We start from the raw sequence: 18,375 nt of genomic DNA on the forward strand, positions 1-18,375 counted from the left end.
TGTTAAGAGCAGCAGTTTTCAAATGCAGACGCTGGGGGTTGGGGGCCCAGGAACCTGGCCCATCTGGTCACCGCCCAGCTGTGGCCTTGCCTGGTGTCAGGGGCTGCCCTTCCTCATCCAGTTGCCTGAGAACACCAGAGCACAGATGTAAGGGAGGGACCCTGGGCCACAGCAGGAAAGCGGCCACTCAGAGGCAGAGGGGCCGCTGCCCCCCGCCCCACCCCCAGTCTCCTCGCCGTCTCTCCCCCTGGTCTCTCCCCCTGGTCTCTCCCCCGTGGCTTCCTGCCGTCAGCTGCACTGACAGATGCTAAATCCCCACAATTATTTCTGTCTTTGAAACAGCCTGAAATCTTCCAGGAGGGGCCCCGAGCACGGGCCGTGGCCTGAGATCGCAAACTCCTGCCTCCGGCCCGAGATCCTGGGCCCGGCTGGAGCCCCGCCTGCTGTCAGAAGGCAGCTGCCCAGAGAGGGCCAGCCCCCCGCCCAGGAAAACCAAGGACAAGCGCGCACACCCTGCCTGTGCCCCGCGCCTCAGGACTGAGGACGAGAAGCATCACCAGGACAGGTCCCGGTGGTCAGCGCCTGGTTACTAGGAAACCAAATGGGGGCTTCCTGACCTGCTGCACGCCGACAGCGGCCTGTCTCCAGGAGCTGGGGCGGGGGCAGCAGAGAAGCCCCGTGGACTGGACGGTCTGCACGGGGGGCAGACAGGTGGACGAGGGCTTCTTTACATGCCACCTGCCCTCGGCAGCCCGACCACTCCCTGGGAGGTGGGGAAAGCAGCAATCGCCCAGGTGGCACAGCTCAGCTGGACAGGACACCAGGGAGCTATTCTGAGGGCTGTGCACACACCACACCTCCCTCCTCTGGGAATTCCCTCTAAGCAGGTATAAATTTAGACCACCTTCTAAAAACACCCAGGAACCAAGAAGAATGCAAGGGTGTCCCAGGAGCTGGGCCCAGGGGACATCGTGGCCACCACAGCAGAGGGCTTAGAGTTTCAGTTCTTCCTTTGTCCCATGAAGCATGCTGTGCTACCTCCAGAAAGTCACTTCCCTTCTCTGAGCCTTCATTTCCTCAACTACAACTGGAGGCCAGATCACCTGTAGTGAGGGCTGGCCTGGCACTCGGGCCTTTCGGTGTAAGAATCGTGAATGTTGGCAGCACCCTGGCACCTCCCCTTGCCACTCCCCTTGCCACCAGGCCCAGGTCGAGTAGTCTGCCCTGTGTGTTCCTCACAACAGAGGCCGCCCTGGTGTGCTGGGAACCTCCTGGGGCGGGTGCCCGTCATCCACTGGCAGGCCTGGGGATGGCTTCTGGAGCAGGCAGCCTGGGTGCCGTAGGATGGAGGAGTGTGGCGGTCCTACAGCAGGCCACTCAGGGCCCAGTGTGCCACGTCCCTTCTAAGCCACAATCCCAGGTGCCCCCCCGTGTGCTGCCTCAGTGTTGAATGGGGGGAGGCGCCAAGGCCGAGGCTTTGTCCTCCTGGGGCTTCCAGGGTCCAGGGGCGAGGCAGGGACCTCATTAGAGAGCACAGAACTGTCCCTCGGGCCACAGCCAGCTGCTCCCTGCTCCCTGCAGGGGACTTTAGAACTCCTCCAGGCAGCCCCCAGCCCTGCAGAGATGGCAGGAATGAGGAGAGGACCGCTGTGACCTCTCCTGACAGCCCCTAACGAGGCATTCAAAGTGGAAGTCCACAGAGACCGGCCGGCCAGCCGCTGCCACTGACTCTGAGGGCCAGCCAGGCAGGGCTGACAGCGGGCTCACGTGCACCTGAGGGCACTCCCCCAGAGGGCCTGGACCAGCAGCCTCCCCATGGTGCCCAGCGGGAGCAGGGTTTCAAGGTCACGGAAGCCCCAGACCCACAGAGGCCCACAGTGGTCCTGCTGCGCGGAGGGGTCCGGGAGAAGTCCTGAGGGCAGGACAGGGCGCAGAGAGCAGGGCTGTCAGTCCCACTGGTAGTGGCCAATGGCTCTGAGGACCACAGAGGGACAGAAGCACTCATGGGCTTGTTGCCGACACAGGCATAGATGGGAAGCCCCTGCCTCTCCTGCCTGCATCCCCTCTCGACATCAGGCCAGTGGACCAGGCCAGCAGCCGGGGCTGGGCTGCACACATGGGTTACCCTGGGCCAGGACCACTGGCCTCTGCTACTGAGTAACAGACTCCCAGGACCTCAGCCCATCGCATGCCATGACCAGCCGGGCAGCAGGAGGGCAGCTTCTCTAAATTACACTCAGGCAGATCCTGCACCCCTTCAAAAGGCACTCCAACCCACACCTCCTCCAGGAAGCCTCCAGCCTCAGCTCTGTGAGGTGTGTGGCCAGTGGACACTGCCTGGCTGACCCTCGTGAGAGGTGGAAGCCCTTTGGGGGTGAGAAACACAGAACTGACGGGCACAGGCCCCAGGTCTGTGACGGGTGCTGACCTGTGCCCAGCTCTGAGCTCCTGGAGCTGGCAGGGGTGGTCAGGCAAGGGCCTTCTGGGTTGGACAGGCCTGGGTCCAAACTGTAGCTCTCCCTCATTGGCTGTGTGACCCCGGGCAGGGGTCTTCCCCTCTCGGAGCCCCACCACCTTCCCGGGCAGTGGAAAGGCTCTGGGCCCTCTGCACTGGACCAAGGTAGTAAGGTGAGAAACGTCTGGCAAGGCGGGATCCGTGGACACTGGCTCTTGGGTTCCATTTGGCCAGTCCCCATGACACAGGCCCTCCACTGTGTTCAGGGAACTGGGTGCCACCAAGGAAGGCCCAGCTCGGGGAGCACGCACGTTCCAAGTGTACTGTACTGAGGCACGGGGCGGGGGGGACCCTGCTGGCAGACACTGCTCGAGGTCAGCTGTAGGTGCCCTGGTCAAGGCCCTTCTGCCCCTGGCCATCACCTGTCCAGGCCAGGCCCTCAGGCATGAGACCACTGCCTCCCTGTCCTCACAGTGCTGTGGCCCTGTGTCCTGCCTGCACCCTGGGCTCCTCTCCAGCCCACTCCTGCCCTGGACAGCAGGGGACGTGGCCAGGGTCCACACCCCCACCTCAGGAGAGCCTGGCCTCCGGCCTCCTCTTACTGGTGGGCAACAGGCATTCCTCCCAGGAACAGGGGCAGGGGCTGTCGACAAGGCTGGAGCGTGGTCCGTCCATAAGGGCTATTTCCCTGGACGTCTTTCCAAACCCACCCCCTCTAGAAGGTGACCGTGAGATGCCCCCCAGGGCCTCTCTCCTGCCTGAGCCGGGCAGCACTGGGGGCACCCCGCATGTACACAGGCCTCCCCCAGTGCAAGTGAGCCCTCGTGGGCTGGGGAGGCGGCTCCAGCAAGCTCTGTGGTGTGGTGGGCAGAGTGCGGGCTGCGGGCAGCGTGGGGAGGGCTCCCGCCTGGCCAGGGTCCCCGCAGGGGCTCGTTCTCCATGGTCTTTCCCGCTGATCAAGGGCTCTGCACAGAGTGGCTGAGGGAGGCCCCTGGGGCCAGGGTCAGGAGGAGGCACAGGTCCCCTGCCCTCCTGCAGCCCCAGCCCATCTGGGTGCCCCAACCCCACCAGAGTTGGGGGTCCCTAGACCTCCTCCGCACCAGAAACGTCACTTCTGCACCTTAGGAAATTCTCCCAACAACGCTGACCTGACACAGTGAAAGCCACCGAGTCCTTCACGATGCAGTAAAGTGTGCGGGTCAAGACCACACCCGAGTGTGAAAACCACTTCTATTCCAAGGACCGTGGGGTCAGAGCTGAGCCAGCAGGTCCCGGGGACAAACCTGTGCTCTCAGAGGGATGCGTGGGTCCCTGGAGCATGGGGCAGGTCCAGGTGTCCATCTCTTGTCCTGTGGCAGCAGGCCAAGCAACAGCCTGCAATGTCACCACCCTCGAGGGGCAGCACCTGGCCCAGATCCTGCAACAGGGAAGCGGGCTGTGACCCGCCCAGCGGCACCTGGCCAGCCCCAGGCACAACTGCCTGGCAGGCCATCACAGGGCCAGAGGCAGGAAGCTGCGAGCTCCTGGCCACCTGGTCTGATGTTGCGCGAGACACCTGCCCAACTCCAGGCTCCAAACCGCTCAGGCCCACACCTGAAAGCTGCCCCTCCCAGAGCCCGGGGAGACCCCGCCTGCACAGAGGCCCAAGAGCCCCGTGAAGAGGCACCGGAGAGGAGGGGCAGAGGCTGAGGGAGGACCTCTGTCCCCAGAGCCGAGAGGCCGGTCACAGTGAGAGCACTCACACCAGGCAGAGGGGCAGGGGCAGCCATCAGGGTGCCCCACCCAGCCACCCTGTGCAGCTGGACGTTGGACACTCACCAGCACGCCACTGGGAGCAGGCTCCCTGCTGTGCCAGCCACCTGTCCCCACCCCACCACACAGGATGAAGCAGGCAGCTACCCCAATGGGCTGAACTTCACCCAGAGTGACCCCCAAGGCACTTCTCAGACCCAGAGGGTCAGCGTCCTCGCAGCCTGGCCCCGCTTGCCCCCGCCCAGGTGTCCACACCCACTGTGGGCACCGGGTCCTGCCCTGCCTTCTGTGGCTGCTGCTCCTGCTGCAAGACTGTCTCTGCTCTTTGGAACATTCCTGCAGGTTCTGAGACCCTCTGTCCACTCTCCTGAGAGGACTTCAGGCTTCAGGCTGGTGACCCCAGCCCCTTGCTGTTCCTGCAATACCATCCCAGGCAGGTCTGTCGGCCTTCCGTGGAGACCTGCCTGCAGGTGTGGCAGCCAGGGTCCAGGGGGGGGCCTGAGAAGTGGGACCAACCACAGTGCAAATGCATGGTACTGACCAAGCCACCAGAAAGGGGCTCCTCCCGGCACGGTGCGTGGCAGAGCCATGTGAGCAGCACTACTCAGTGTTGACCTCTCCAGCCGGCCGCTCTCACCACCTGATCATACACCTCGGCCATCTCAAGAGCCAGCTCAGGGTACTTGGGAAAGCCACCTCAGTCCCTGGCTCCCAGAAGGAGACTGTGGATCGGGGACCGGCACTGCCTGTCCAGATGGCCAAGAGCCCTGCTGGTGTCCAGCTCACAGGACAGTGAGTGGGGTGGAACTGGCCAGGCACAAACCTTCAGATTAGGGACTTGGTGTGGCGAGGAGAGGTGTCTGTGCTGCCGAGCGTCCCACGGCTGGGTTCAGCTGGGGCCACTCTGCTTCTGTCAGCAAACAGAACAGCCCTACAGTGAGTTCCACGGCCTCTGCTGCCGTGTGGCTCCTAGGAAGTCCTCAATAGTGTGCGTGGCCTGAGTTGGTCCCTGTGGCACAGTGCTGCCGCAGCCACTCAGAAGCTGGACAGTCACCTGCTCCATCAACAGAGCGGGCTGCAGGCTGCATGGACACTCACGAGCCCGAGAAGCTCCGGGCACCCCACCCAGGCCTGCCCATGTTCTCAGCAGTCCCACGGAGCAGGGCCCGACTCCCGTGTCACACAGGAGGACACCAAGGCTCCAGGAAGACCACATGAGCAGGAACAGGGGAGCTGAGGCCAAGGTGGACAGACCCTCCCAGGAGGGTGGACAGAGATCTCACTGTGACTGGGGCACACCTCCCAACTGGCCCTGCATGGGGGTTGCGCAAGCCTCCTAAGGGTGGGTTTGGAGTGGGCCCCACGTGGAGACCCAGAGCCCCGCGCCAGGAGGCAGAGGTGGCCTGTGCTGCCCCATCATTCCCACCACCCTGCCCAAAACCACCCGAATGGACAGAGGGGTCTCAGGGGGCAGAGCTCTGTCTTAGGTTTCATGTTCCAGCTCCTGGTCCCAGGCCAACTGACGCACCTAGTAACCAGGTGACAACTGAACGAAAGCAGGTGACAGTCCCTCACTGGTCTCCTAGGCCACATGGGGAGCCAGGAGAGTCAGTGTGTGACATCCCCCATGGCCACAACGCCTGGGGTCCGGGTGGCTGAGGGTCCTGTGGACAGGCACAGTGCCCAGTGTTGCTGACGTGGCTGTTCGGCCCCAAAGCCCCTGGCTCCCTCCCACCAACCAAAGGCTTCGATTAGGCCACGCCCACCTCCCGCCTCCACACCCCACAGGTAAGAAACGGCACAGCAGTTTGTATAATGGCTAAATGTCAACGCTAAGTCCACAGAGACAGGATGCTAGGAAATCCTGCTTTTCAGTGAACAGAGAGGAAAAAAAAAAACAAACATGAAAAAATTTATTAAACGCGAGCCACTGGGACCGAGCTGCAAGTTAAAGATCAGACTCATCCCTTCCCTGTGACTCACGGCTCAGTCTGTCATAGCCATGGTGGTAAGGACTAAAGCGCACTCTGAGTGTCACAGGGTATCACTGGACGGGGCAAGCCTTCCGTCCCTGACTTGCATGAGCAATTCCGTCCTGCTGTGGGTCAAGGGCACAGTCCCCACCAGGAAGGGCAGAGAAAGGGGGCAGTGGGCACCGGGGCCTGTGGACGGATTGCACTCGCTGCAGCCTTGAAGCCAGAGGTGGGCTACAGGCCGCAGGCAGGGGCTGGCTGGCCGGGGCGGAGGGGCAGGTCTGGCCACCTTGGTGTGACAGTTTCGGGGAGCGTGCCCCGTTAAGAGCCAGCATTTATGGAGCCCTGCTGCATTTGAGGCCCTGTGCTGGGGATTCGCCTGCCTGAGGCTCCTACCTAGGAGACAGTCCATGCCAAGACTCGGCTCTCCAAGGCCCACAGGTCCCCGTCCTCCAGGGCCCTCATCTGTGCAGCCACTGAGGGACGTTTCTGGGAGCTGCCGACCCCCGGCTCGGACTGGAGACGGGAGACACAGCAAATCAGAGGTTGCACTCAGCACGGCCGGGGCGCCCAGGCCTGCCTGGTGGAGAGGTCAGGGCACAGACGGGGTCAGCTGTGCTCCTGCCACTCACTAGCTGGGAGACATGGACCAGTGGGGGTGTCCCCTCTCTGGGATTGTTTCCTAATCTGCAAAACAGGGACAATGTTTGCACAGACGGAATCGCAGCCTGTGTGCCCCAGAGGCTCCAGGCACCCCCCTGTCACCAGAGTCGCCAAGTGGGTGTCGATGTCAGACCACGGGCCTGGGGCCTGTACCAGGGCCTGGGGTGTGCCGAAGATGGCCCGGAATCCAACCTCGGGAAACTTCAGACCCACAGGAGACATTTAGACAGCTGATCACTCTGTGACCCCAGGACACCTGGGGCCATCGGGGGTATGCATGCCCTGTGGGCAGTGAGTCCATCCAGGACGGGGCGCACGAGGCTTCCAGAGTGGGAGCCACCTAGGCCCAGACTTGGCAGATGAGAAGGTTTTCCAAGGGGGGGAATGCTGGGGAGGGGTCCAACCTGGGCTCAGTAAGAAAGGCAGCCGCAGACCAGCAGAGGACAGGTCCCAGGCCCCTGTAGAGTCCCTCCTGCCGTGGTAGGCAGCACCCCTCACTCTAGGACCCCCAATCTCTCTAGCCTGCCCAGGGCGGGAGGGATGTCTTGCACAGAACATTGGGTGGCCTGCGGGCACAACTTGCTGACTCTGGGGTGACAGAGTGCAAACACCACCTGCTATGTGAGGCAAAGAGGCACCAAGTCCCCAGCAGAGCCTCCGCCACAGCAGGTGCCCCCTAAGTGCTGGCTCTTAGTCATGGTAGGAGCCTCCTCGCCAGCCTATGCTGAGGGGGGAGGAGGAGCAGGTCGGCCCAAGAGGCACGGGCAGTCTCTCCAGCACAAAGGAAGGTGCCACTGCACTGTGGACAGATGGGACCACGGCGGCCAGGAAGCCCAGGCCTGGGAGGGCAGTGGGCACAGGGGCCGGGAGCCACCAGTGACAACCTGGGCGGGAGTCCTGCACCTTCCAGCCTCAGTTCCCCTGCAGGACACGGCTCCCGCCTCCTCCACACCGCCGCTCCGCCCTGCGCAGGGGGGCTCCCTTCCCTGGGAGCAGCCAGAAGACCCCACCCTGGCCATGGCGGGCCCTGCAGGTGTTCCATCCCCCGTCCCTGGGGGGAAAGGCCAGGCTTGGGCTGTGTGTGGGAGGAGGAAAGAAATCCCCCAGAGAGAGGGCTGAAGCCAACACAGGCCACCAAGGAACAGGGACACAACTCCACCGGCCCTGCCCGCCCACCTGGAGACCATGAGCTGCAGACCCACTGCCCCTGCCCCTGCCCGTGCTTCTGAAGGCACCACGCCAGGTGCCCCAGCAAGCCTGGGGCCACAGGAGGCCCACAGCCACCAGCTCCCTGGAGTCCCACAGGAGAAGACCTGGGAGGAGGCCCACTGCACCCCTGGGCCAACACCCAGGCCAGACTCTGGACCGGCCAGTGACCTTCTAGAAGGCAGGCTGCGCGAGTTAGGGCCGCCCATCCCCCAGAGCCCCCCAGATGGCCACAGCCTGCTCAGGCAGGAGGACCACCACACCAGGCAGGCCAGCCCAGGGCCCGCTCCTAGACACCTCCCTCCCTGGCCCCTTACTCAGCCAGCTCCTCCAGGCTGCGGTAGACGTCATCGTCACTCTCTGCAGTCTCCTCGGAGGGGAAAGGCCTGCGGAGAGAAGGTAAGGATGAGGACACAGCTCTCCCGGGCCCTGTCCCCTGAGAGACCACACTGCGGCCTGGTGCTGCAGACACAGCAACCGCTGGGGTCTAATGGGGGTGCTGAGGGCAGAGTCCTGGGGCGCGGACGGCCGCCCTCGCTGACCCCCAGCATCCTGCTGCCAGTGGGTGGCTGGGCCAACCCTGTCCCCAGGCTGCCCTCACACTCCTGGAGGTCCTGGAAACTGGGTGTGGGACTTCCTGGGCACCTCATGGTGTGACGCAGGGTGGGCAGGCGGCCAGCCCAGGTCACCCAGGACAGGACACAGAAGGAAGGTCAGGGGTGCTGCCTGTCACCTCCACTCTGCAGAGCCTGAGGATGGTGGCTCTCACCAACACCCTCCCCAGGGCTCCTGGGAGACATCTCATGGCCACATCCCGTGTCCAGCTGAAAAGGCCACTCCAGGCACCGGCTGCCTGCAGGAGCAAGGGTCCTCACCCAGGGGAGGAGCCACAGCCCTCGGGGCCGGGGTGGAGAACACCAGCCCAGAACGTGCTCTGGCCTACTGACCATTCTGAGCTAAAAGAAACTGAGAACCAGCCGAGGGGGAGAGCTCCCCACTCCCCAGGTGAGCCAGCTCGGGGGAGAGTGCCACCAGCGAGGGGCTGCACGGGGGAGAGCAGCTCGAGACCCACTGGCCCTCCAGGCTCACCGGCCCCCACTTCTGAAGCTCAGGGTGGCCTACATGCTCCGTCACCGGGCCCTTCTCTGAGTCCCACATTTTTACAGGACTCCCATGCACACGCATATAACTGTTCTTCTCCAGCCTGTGTCAATGTCACCCAGACCAGCCACAGGGCCGGAAAGGGGGAGAGGGAGGCTGCGGCTCCTCCGGGCAACCCCAGGCACTGCCCTGCTCTCAGTCCTCTGCACAAGCTGGGCAGGCCCCACCTCCCACAGCAGCCAGGAAGAGGCCACAGGGGACAGCGGGCACAGGTGGAGGCCAGGAGGCGGAGGCCAGGAGGCGGAGGCCGCAGCTCCTTTAGGACAGGTCAGTCAGCCCCTCTCTGGAGCAGAAATGCCCTTTAATCAAACCAAACGTCTCCCTGCAGCCCCGGGCACAGCCTCTGAGCTCCCTGGAAAGCTGCTGCCCAGGAACCTGGGAGCCCACGGGAGCTGGCCCGCCCAGGTACCAGCAGGGACTTCTTCCCGGCCTGGGGTCAAGCTGACATTTGCCCAGCACGGGACTGGCAGGGATGGACAGCACCTCCTGGAGGCCCCGCCGGCAAGGAGAACTGTGCAGGGCCCACTGGGCTGGGGCTGAAGGCTGGGTCCAGCCTGCCCTGTCACAGACCTGCTTGCACCTGGCCTAGGTCTGAGGTCACCAAGACAGATCCGCCAGGCCACTGTCCTTGTCCCCCACCCTGTGGCTTGGTGGCAGTGGGGTCCGGCTTGGCCCCTGCCTGGTGGGCTCCACCTCCCCTGCCCAGCTTCCTCCCTCAGGATGAAGGAAGCACCCAGGGCTTGGTGCCATCAGACCCAGGGCAGAGCCGGCCACCAGCAGGAGGCTTCCTGCTGCCTCAGCCCTCTGGCAGCCAGGAAACCCGGCAAGACCCTTTCTCCCCACGAGGCCCAGACCCCGCACAGCGGGGTGGTGGAGCCTGGGACGGAGGAGCCAGGGCCGAGGAGCCAGGGGCTGGTGGCCCGACCGCTACAAGAGCACACAGGCGACGGCCGCGGAGCACAGGCAAAGCTGGCCAGGCTGGGGCGCAGCAGCGGCCCCAGAGCCAGAGCGCGAGTTCCCCGTCCACCAGCGCAGGCTGTCCCCTTCCTGCCACCCTCGCTAGGAGGACCCTCGGCCCCCAGTCATCACCTCAGCCATTTCTACTCTTTTCAGCTTTTTAAAAATTTCTTCCTAATGCATGAAAACAAAGGTGTGTGTGGTTATGGGGGACCACGCTGCGTTCTGCCATGCTTTCCACGTGCTTCTCACGATAATAAGGAAAAATTACCAAAATTCTCGCTTACTGTAGGACGAGTTTTACCTGCACGTGGAGAACCTCGGAACCCACTCCTCTCCTAGGAGCGTGGTGCATGAGGGTGCAGAGAGAGGGACAGGAGCGCTGGGCGGGGTGGCAGGGGCGGGGTGGCAGGGGCGGGGGGGGGAGGGTGCACACCTCCCACTGCGCTGCGAGGACTGCATCTGGTTCAAACACCAACACAGGAGGGTGGGCCAGAGATTTGAGGAGACAGCGCAGCCGCTACCCCTGAAGAGCAGGATGGGCACAGGCAGCCACTCGGAGACCCATTTCTGGAAGCCACCTGCTAAGTGGTCGAAGGAAGCAGCTGGCTCCGTGGGACGGCACAGGCCCTGCGAGGCCCCAGCAGGCATCCCATGCTGCAGCCCGCGGTCGCACCCAGGGCTCCCTCTCCCAGACCCAGCCTTCGGGTGAGACCCGCCTGCCTGGCCAGGTGGGCTGAGCCGGAGGCAGGGAGCACAAGAGAGGCTTCAGGCTAGGTGAGGTTCTCTACCCGCTGTGTGAGCTCAGATTAGACACTTAACTTCTCTGACTGCTTCCCCTGGAAAATGGAGACTGTGGCACCCTCTCTGGAGCTGCCGTGAAGAGGAGCAGGTCTGGCAGGATGTTCTGCACCCAGCAAGACCCAGAGCGGAGCTGTCCTGTCATCCCAGCCCTGTCCTCGCGGGCCACCTTCCACTGCCCAACAGGGCTCAGGGGGGCCTTCAAGCCGTGCCGACACAGCGTCTCGTTTCCTGACAGACCACTCTGCACCCCCTAAGACAAGACTCGAGAGGAATTTCACGTCCGTGGTCTCTGCTCTGCTGGCGATGGTGCAGGCAGGATCCTCCCCTCTCCCTGCTCTCCCCCTTCAGTGTCTGGGCTCAGCCCTCCTGTCCTGTCCTGTCCGGTCCTGTCCTTGGCCTCCCTACCCCTGAGATAACAGCTGGAGTCAGAAGAAGGCGCTGCCACCGCGAAGCCTCGGCCACTTCTCTCCCAGCTCCACTCTTTGGGGCCACAAAGCCCCTTAAGCGGAGCTCCAAATCCAATCAATTCCTGCCACCGCCAAACAAAGGCGGGCCATGGTGGCGGGAAAGATCCCCTGGGGACGGGAGGGCTCGGTGGGGGATGGCTTCAAGACAGGGGGTGGGGGGCCTGCCAGCCTCCCGCAGTCTCCACAGCCCCCACAGCCCCCCTTGCTCTGCCCGAGCCCGCCCTCCCCACACCACGTCCAGCACCCCTCAAGGCTCAGTGCAAACCCGCCTCACAGGGGACTGACCACTCTCTTGGCCTAGGTCCACCTCGTTCAGCACTGGGCCCTGGAATGCACATTGCTGAACCCCCCGGGGGCCAGCAGCAGCCCCTCCCCGAGCAGCCCACCACAGGACACCCCCAGGCTTCCTCAGCACCCCCACCCTCCCGAGGGCCTCTCTCCAAAGTCGGCCTCCGCCCCAGCTGCTGTGGCCATGTCTGCACAGGACAATCAGTCTCAGTGCCACCCAGAGGACAAAAACCTGAAGAAAGGACAGCTAAGGACACTTGGGGCCAAACCCAAAGACAGAACAGAGGGAGCAGGACCCCTGTGCCCAGTAACTCCACTGCCCCCTCCCTCAGGTGTTTACAGAGCACCTCCTCCAGCTGACCACAGCTGCTGGTCATGGCTTCAGGGAGCGGGAACAGGGCCGCTCTGGCTGGGGGTCAACACTGAGCTCTGGCCCTGCCCTCAGGACTCCTTCGGCCCTGCTCTGAACAGTGGCCTCTGCCAAATGCCCCACGTGCAGCTGATGGGGAAGGACCCCAGGGCTGGAAGGGTGGCTCTGGGGCTCCTGGACAGAGGGGCCGGGCCCTCAGCGGGCAGCAGGACAGTTGGGCTGCTTCCTGGGAAGCCCCAGGGAGCTTGCTGGAGGTCAGATCTGGTTTTTGAAACAAGCTTGGAGGCCAAGGCGAGAACCCCAACCCAGTGCCTTCCCCAGAGGCGGGTCCTGTGCCAGAGCTGCAGCTGGGGGCTGGTCAGCTTCACGCCCCGGTGTGCCTTGGTGGGGCCAGGGGCCACGAGGGGGGGCTTCCACAGCAAGCACGATCTGCACGTGGCGCCGAGGACATGAAGGGCAGCTTGGGCTGCGGGTGCTGCTCACGCCACCTGAGCCCCAAGCCCCCATCTGATCCTTTCATCTCGTCAAAACCAGCCAGGGAGCAGCACTGGGCTCCCTGACCCCATCTGGCAGTGGCCTTCCTGCATTATTAAATCTAATCCTGCGCCCCAGGGCCAGGCCTGCTTCCTGGGGATTCCTCCACCCAGAGCAGGGACCCCCTCTCAGCTCTGAACACACAAATCCGCAGGGCAGGTGCACCCTCAGGAGCGGGGCCACGCCCACAGCTCCATCCCACCCACCCTGGACACTGAGCATGGGGAGAAGCTTGCTCCCTGGGGGGTGCCAGCAGGCAGTGCACCTGGCACAAACGCTGGCCAAGCCCATCTGGCCTGGGCTTCCCCAGCTGGGGAACGGGAGCAGGCAGTACCCTGTTTAGCCCCCGCCCTTGGCCAGCACCCCATGCCCACTGAGCACCCAGCCCCACATCCCACGGTCCCCAGCTCCCAGTCAGCGCTGCAGGACACCTGGCTGCTTTTCTCAAAATTGCCAAGTGCCCCCCCAGCCCGGGGAGCTCCTCTGCCCTGCTGGGGTCAGACGAGTCCGCTCGTCCCTGGACCCACCACCCCAGGGACTGTTTTCTCCCATGATACATCTGAAAAAGAACATGACCTGAAATAAATACCCTAGTTCCAGAAGGTTCTGAAGCTCTGGGCAGTGCTTGGCTCTGCCGCAGCTGAGCTCCTCCAGGACTCGCGGTCTGTTCCGTGGTCTAGGGGCATTTCAGGCGGAAGTCACCCGCCCATGGGAAACCTCGCCGCCGCCTCCTGCATCTGGCCTGTTCAGGGAGACGTAGCTCCCGCAGCCCCACGGGCCATCTCCAAGGGTGTTCACAGCCACAGCAGAGCAGCCCACAGATGCCCCGTCCTCCCGGGCCTGGCCCAGTGCCAGCCAAGACCAGGGACGGGGCAGAGTCTGGTTTGCATCCTGAGGGCGAGACAGCTCATAGCCCAGGAGGATGCCCCATGGGCCCTAGTGTGCCCAGCTCCAGCCCTGGCCCACCTGGAGGGACCAAAGCTCCTGGCCACCTGGGCCTGAGGGGTTTCTTGGGATTAGGGACTGTCAGTGCTGAAGTGGGGACAAGGTGGCCACCCAGACCCGCATGTGGTAGGCAACACTGCCTGAAACCCTGGTGTGACACTGTGGGGGGGCCCTGGCTGGCCCCCACTCCCTACCCCGAGTCTAGCCTTGGAATCACGCTGGGGCAGGGGTGGCACCAGGCCACCCCAGGGCTCAGGAATACCTCACCCAGGTAAGAAGGCCACAGGAGAGGAGTCCTCTGAGAAGCAGAGGCCAGTGAGGGGGGCTGGCCCGGAGACCCCCACCCAGGGCAGTGGAACTGGGTGACAGGCCCCTCTGGCACTGCATGGGGGGCGGAGCGGAGGTCCGCAAACTTGAAAGGCACATCAGACGCTGCAGCCCCAGGACCCACAGCCCCTTCAGTTATTCAAGAGGCACCTGGTGCCGCCTTCTAACCTGCAGGAGGCCTTGAGACCTGGGGTTGTTTACTAAAAACCGTTCTCCCGGTGAACAGCCCCAAATGTCAGAGCCAGCCAGGGACGGATCTCGAGTCCCGCTCCAGTGACACCCATCCAGGTGGACACCAGTGCAGGAGCACCACACCCCCCCAGTGCACCTGTGTTAGAGATGAGCAGAACTGTCCCCTTCCCTGAAGGTACAGTGCGGCTGAGGGCACAGGGACAGGCACAGAGAGCACTAGTTGGGTGGGGGCCGTCTGGGCTGGGAAACAGGAAGGGCCTCTCCAGGGAGACGCCAGGAGGAGGCAGGAGCGGGCCTGGGCAGCCGTCTCGTTTTGAACTGAGGTCCAGGGTGAGAGCAGACAGGCTGGGGTGTGACCCCAGGGGGAGCCTGGCCTGTGCATTTGCTGGGGACCTGAGCCCAGCCCCAGCTGACACACAGGTTAGATGGCGACAGACCACCTGCCTCTCGGTGACGGTGAAGGGGGGATGGTGTACAGGAGGGGCTGGAGGAGCAGTGAGGGCAGGAGGGGGAGGAGGCCTGAGTGTGGGCTGGGACAGGTGGGAAGGTGGACCCTGACGTCTGACCTGGCAGTCCCCGTGGGAGTGAGGGAGGCAGAGGCACAGCCACCTCCAGCCCCTGGGGACCCAAGACCACACCAGAGCCACGGCAGAGAGCCCCGGAGTGACCCCAAGCCCAGCAAGGCTGTTTCCGGATTCCCACAAGGCAGAGGAGACCCGCTGACCTCGTGGGAAGGCAGAATTGCCCCTGCAGGGGGGCGCAGGCAGAGGCCCTTGGACACTGGAGGAAAGTGCTGCTGGCCGCTGGAGGTCGCACGGGCTTTGGCCTCCCCAACAGGCATCCTGGGAGGCGCCTGTGGGCAGCAGCAAGGGGAAAGGCAGTGGGTCCCAGCCCTCTGCCACTGCGCCTTCACTGCCTCGCTGCCGTGCCCTCTTCCCGGGGACGCCTGCCTGCCGTGGCCTCTTCCCAAGGACACCTGCCTGCTGGGTCAGAAAACCCCACCCGCATCCCGCCTGGATGAACACTTAGGATGCGTCCGGGGGAACAGGCGGCTCTGGGGCATGACCCACATGACGGGGGAGGGACAGGCTAGCAGGGAGGCTGCAGCGCAGACAGGCCTGCAGAGCCCCGCCAAGGACACAGCCTCTCTCCCAGCCAGCCGCCAGGCCTCTGGCGTCCTCTTTCTGCAAACACGCTGCAGCACAGTCCCTGCCCCAGGCAGGACCTGGACCACCCACGTTCTGGTTCCTGATGGGCCGGCACCCCCAGACATCCTCTTGGCCTGGGCCTGGGGAGCTGGCACTGAGCTAGGCCATGTGGGGCAGAGGAATCACTGGGACAGAGAGACGGCAGGTCCCGCCCGCAGAAGGACACAGGCTGAGGTTTGAGCCTGCCCGAGGTTCCCAACCACGGATAGGACAGAGACCCAGTCTCCCAACCCACAGCTGGGCACCTCCAGGCCCAGCGGTGCCTCCACAGCCCCAAACTGCTCCAGGTCCAGGTGGCCCTGGCGGGGCAGCTGTGAGACTTGCTCTGAAGATGGGACACCCAGCACCACTGGAAATGGATACCCTTTCTCCTCAGGGCCACGCAGTTCCCTCCCGGGGATGACCCTCAGCCCAATGGAGGTCTGTCCTCCCAGCACAGGGAGAGCCTGGTGGCCTTGTGACAGCCCCCAGAGTGTCAGGAGAGCTCAACGTGACTGAGGCCTGGAGAGCACTGCAGCTCAGGACCGCAACCCGGGGCCAGGAGAGGCTGCCACCCGCACTCCTGCAGACAGAGCTGGCCAAGCAGGCAGGACCAATGGGGAGGTCCTGTGCGACCTCTGAGCAGCGGGGGACTGGGGTGACGGAACAGCTGGAGGCCCTCTGGTCCCCTCCTCCAATTTCCTGCAGACTTGCTGGGAAACGAAGGGTCAGCCTCGTGGCCTCGGCCTTGGCTGGCCTCCTAGACCCAGAGACCTCTCCCTTAGGGGACAGCTGCCACGGGGACAGTGAACCCAGAGCCCGGCCCCTCTGAGCACCACAGGCATCACTAATGGGTCAGCCGCACTCCAGTGACTATAGAAGAAGCAGGAAGCCAATCCTGGGAAGGGCGGTCAGCCTCCCTGGTCAGCTTCCCAGAGAGAGCTGGCCAGCCCTCCATCGCCACAGCGACGGCAGCGACGGCACCGAGTCCCAGGCATCTGGTTAAGCTGATCCACAGATGCCAGCCTCTGCCCAGTCAGAGTATGGGGCCAGGGGCGGGGACAGGTGTACCCACCTGGCTGAAGGGGCCCCAGTCATTCTTGTCTTCCCTGCGTTCACGAGCGAGAGCAGGACGTGGCCAACACGGGCCCTCCTGTCTCCTCCCAGAAGGCATGCCAAGCCGGAGAAGCGGCAGAGTTGTCCAAGGAGACCGTCCAGGAAGGGGCAGAGCTGTGGGAGCCAGGGGTGCCACACCTGCCTGGCACCTCCTGCTGCCCATCAGCCCTCACTCCCCCCTGGACGCCAAGCCACCCCTCACTTCCCCAGCCTCCGCTCTGGAGGCCCTACAGGCCACAGGGGCCAGGAGGGCTTTGGACAAAGCCTCAGAGGCCACGGCTGGAGGCTCCCAGGCCCCCACCCCATGAAGGGGAGACTGCCACTGCCTCCCTCCTGTTGCCAGGACTTGGCTCCACACCTCCTGGGACACCAAGCACACACCTGGGAGTGGCTTGTCACCCCACCCTGCGACTCGTCTCCCCCGGAACCCAGGGCCTCAGAGCAGCTGCACACAGTAGGTGCACATGACTGGCTGACAGGCTGGGACAGGGTTCCCAGGGGCCTCTATGCACTGGATCTGGCTGGATGAAGCCTGTGAGGGGACAGGGCGGGCCCGGCTCTCCCAAGGTCCACTGAGGGGATGCCCAGCTCGGAAGCTCAGCACGCAGAAGTGGGTCTCGGCCCTTCTGGAGAGCAGCAGCCCTGGGCCCTGGGCAGCCCAGGAGGGCGGGGTCAGGCCGGCAACTGTTTCTTCACAGTGCCCTGGTGGCTGCAGTGCCATGTGGGCTGCAGTGCCCTGGTGGGCTGCGGTGCCCTGGTGGGTGGCAGTGCCCTGGTGGGTTGCAGTGCCCTGGTGGGCTGTGGTGCCGTGTGGGCTGTAGTGCCCTGGTGGGCTGCGGTGCCCTGGTGGCTGCGGTGTCACGTGGGCTGCAGTGCCCTGGTGGGCTGCGGTGCCATGTAGGCTGTAGTACCCTGGTGGGCTGCAGTGCCCTGGTGGGCTGTGGTGCCGTGTGGGCTGTAGTGCCCTGGTGGGTTGCAGTGCCCTGGTGGGCTGTAGTGCTCTGGTGGGTTACAGTGCCCTGGTGGGCTGTAGTGCTCTGGTGGGTTACAATGCCCTGGTGGGTTGCAGTGCCCTGGTGGGTTGCAGTGCCCTGGTGGGTTGCAGTGCCCTGGTGGGCTGTAGTGCTCTGGTGGGTTACAATGCCCTGGTGGGCTGCAGTGCCCTGGTGGGTTGCAGTGCCCTGGTGGGTTGCAGTGCTCTGGTGGGTTACAATGCCCTGGTGGGCTGTAGTGCTCTGGTGGGTTACAATGCCCTGGTGGGCTGCAGTGCCCTGGTGGGCTGTGGTGCCGTGTGGGCTGTAGTGCCCTGATGGGCTGCAGTGCCCTGGTGGGCTGCAGTGCCCTGGTGGCTGCAGTGCCCTGGTGGGCTATGGTGCCGTGTGGGCTGTAGTGCCCTGATGGGCTGCAGTGCCCTGGTGGGCTGCAGTGCCCTGGTGGCTGCAGTGCCCTGGTGGGCTGTGGTGCCGTGTGGGCTGTAGTGCCCTGATGGGCTGCAGTGCCCTGGTGGGCTGCAGTGCCCTGGTGGCTGCGGTGCCCTGGTGGGTTGCAGTGCCCTGGTGGGTTGCAGTGCCCTGGTGGGCTGTAGTGCTCTGGTGGGTTACAGTGCCCTGGTGGGCTGCAGTGCCCTGGTGGCTGCAGTGCCCTGGTGGGCTGCAGCCTTGGGCTTCAATCAGAACAGGGTGGGCCACAGCCCTGACCTCCTGGGACCCCCAGCTCCTTCCAGACCCTCTTGCTTCCCAAACTGGGAAGACACCGGCCTCTCCCAGCTCAGGGAATGGGGGTCCAAGGACCCCAAAGGAGAAAATCCAGCTTCCCACAGCCACCAACCCCATCAGGACCAGGGCCAAGCCAGCACTGTGCCACAGCCACTAGCAGCTCCACACTGTGGACAGCGAGACTCAGGTGCTTGGCAGCCTTCCCGACAACAGCCCCAGAGGGGAAGCAGAGCCTCTCCTGCCCCCAGGGTCAGTATGAGGCC

General features: G+C 64.2%; 1 protein-coding gene across 2 annotated transcripts in view; it reads right to left on the reverse strand.

Annotated features, from left to right (window-relative positions):
• Nucleotides 1–18,375, reverse strand: part of Vav2 (vav guanine nucleotide exchange factor 2) — a 160,897-nt gene that overhangs the window by 45,674 nt on the left and 96,848 nt on the right. For both annotated transcript variants that reach the window (XM_027942146.2, XM_027942152.2), the window contains exon 4: nt 8,367–8,435. In XM_027942146.2, the coding sequence (XP_027797947.2) occupies nt 8,367–8,435 (69 nt within the window). The remainder of the gene's footprint in view (nt 1–8,366; nt 8,436–18,375) is intronic.

Source organism: Marmota flaviventris, chromosome 13 (genome assembly GCF_047511675.1).
Source record: "Marmota flaviventris isolate mMarFla1 chromosome 13, mMarFla1.hap1, whole genome shotgun sequence".
Lineage (NCBI taxonomy): Eukaryota > Metazoa > Chordata > Mammalia > Rodentia > Sciuridae > Marmota > Marmota flaviventris.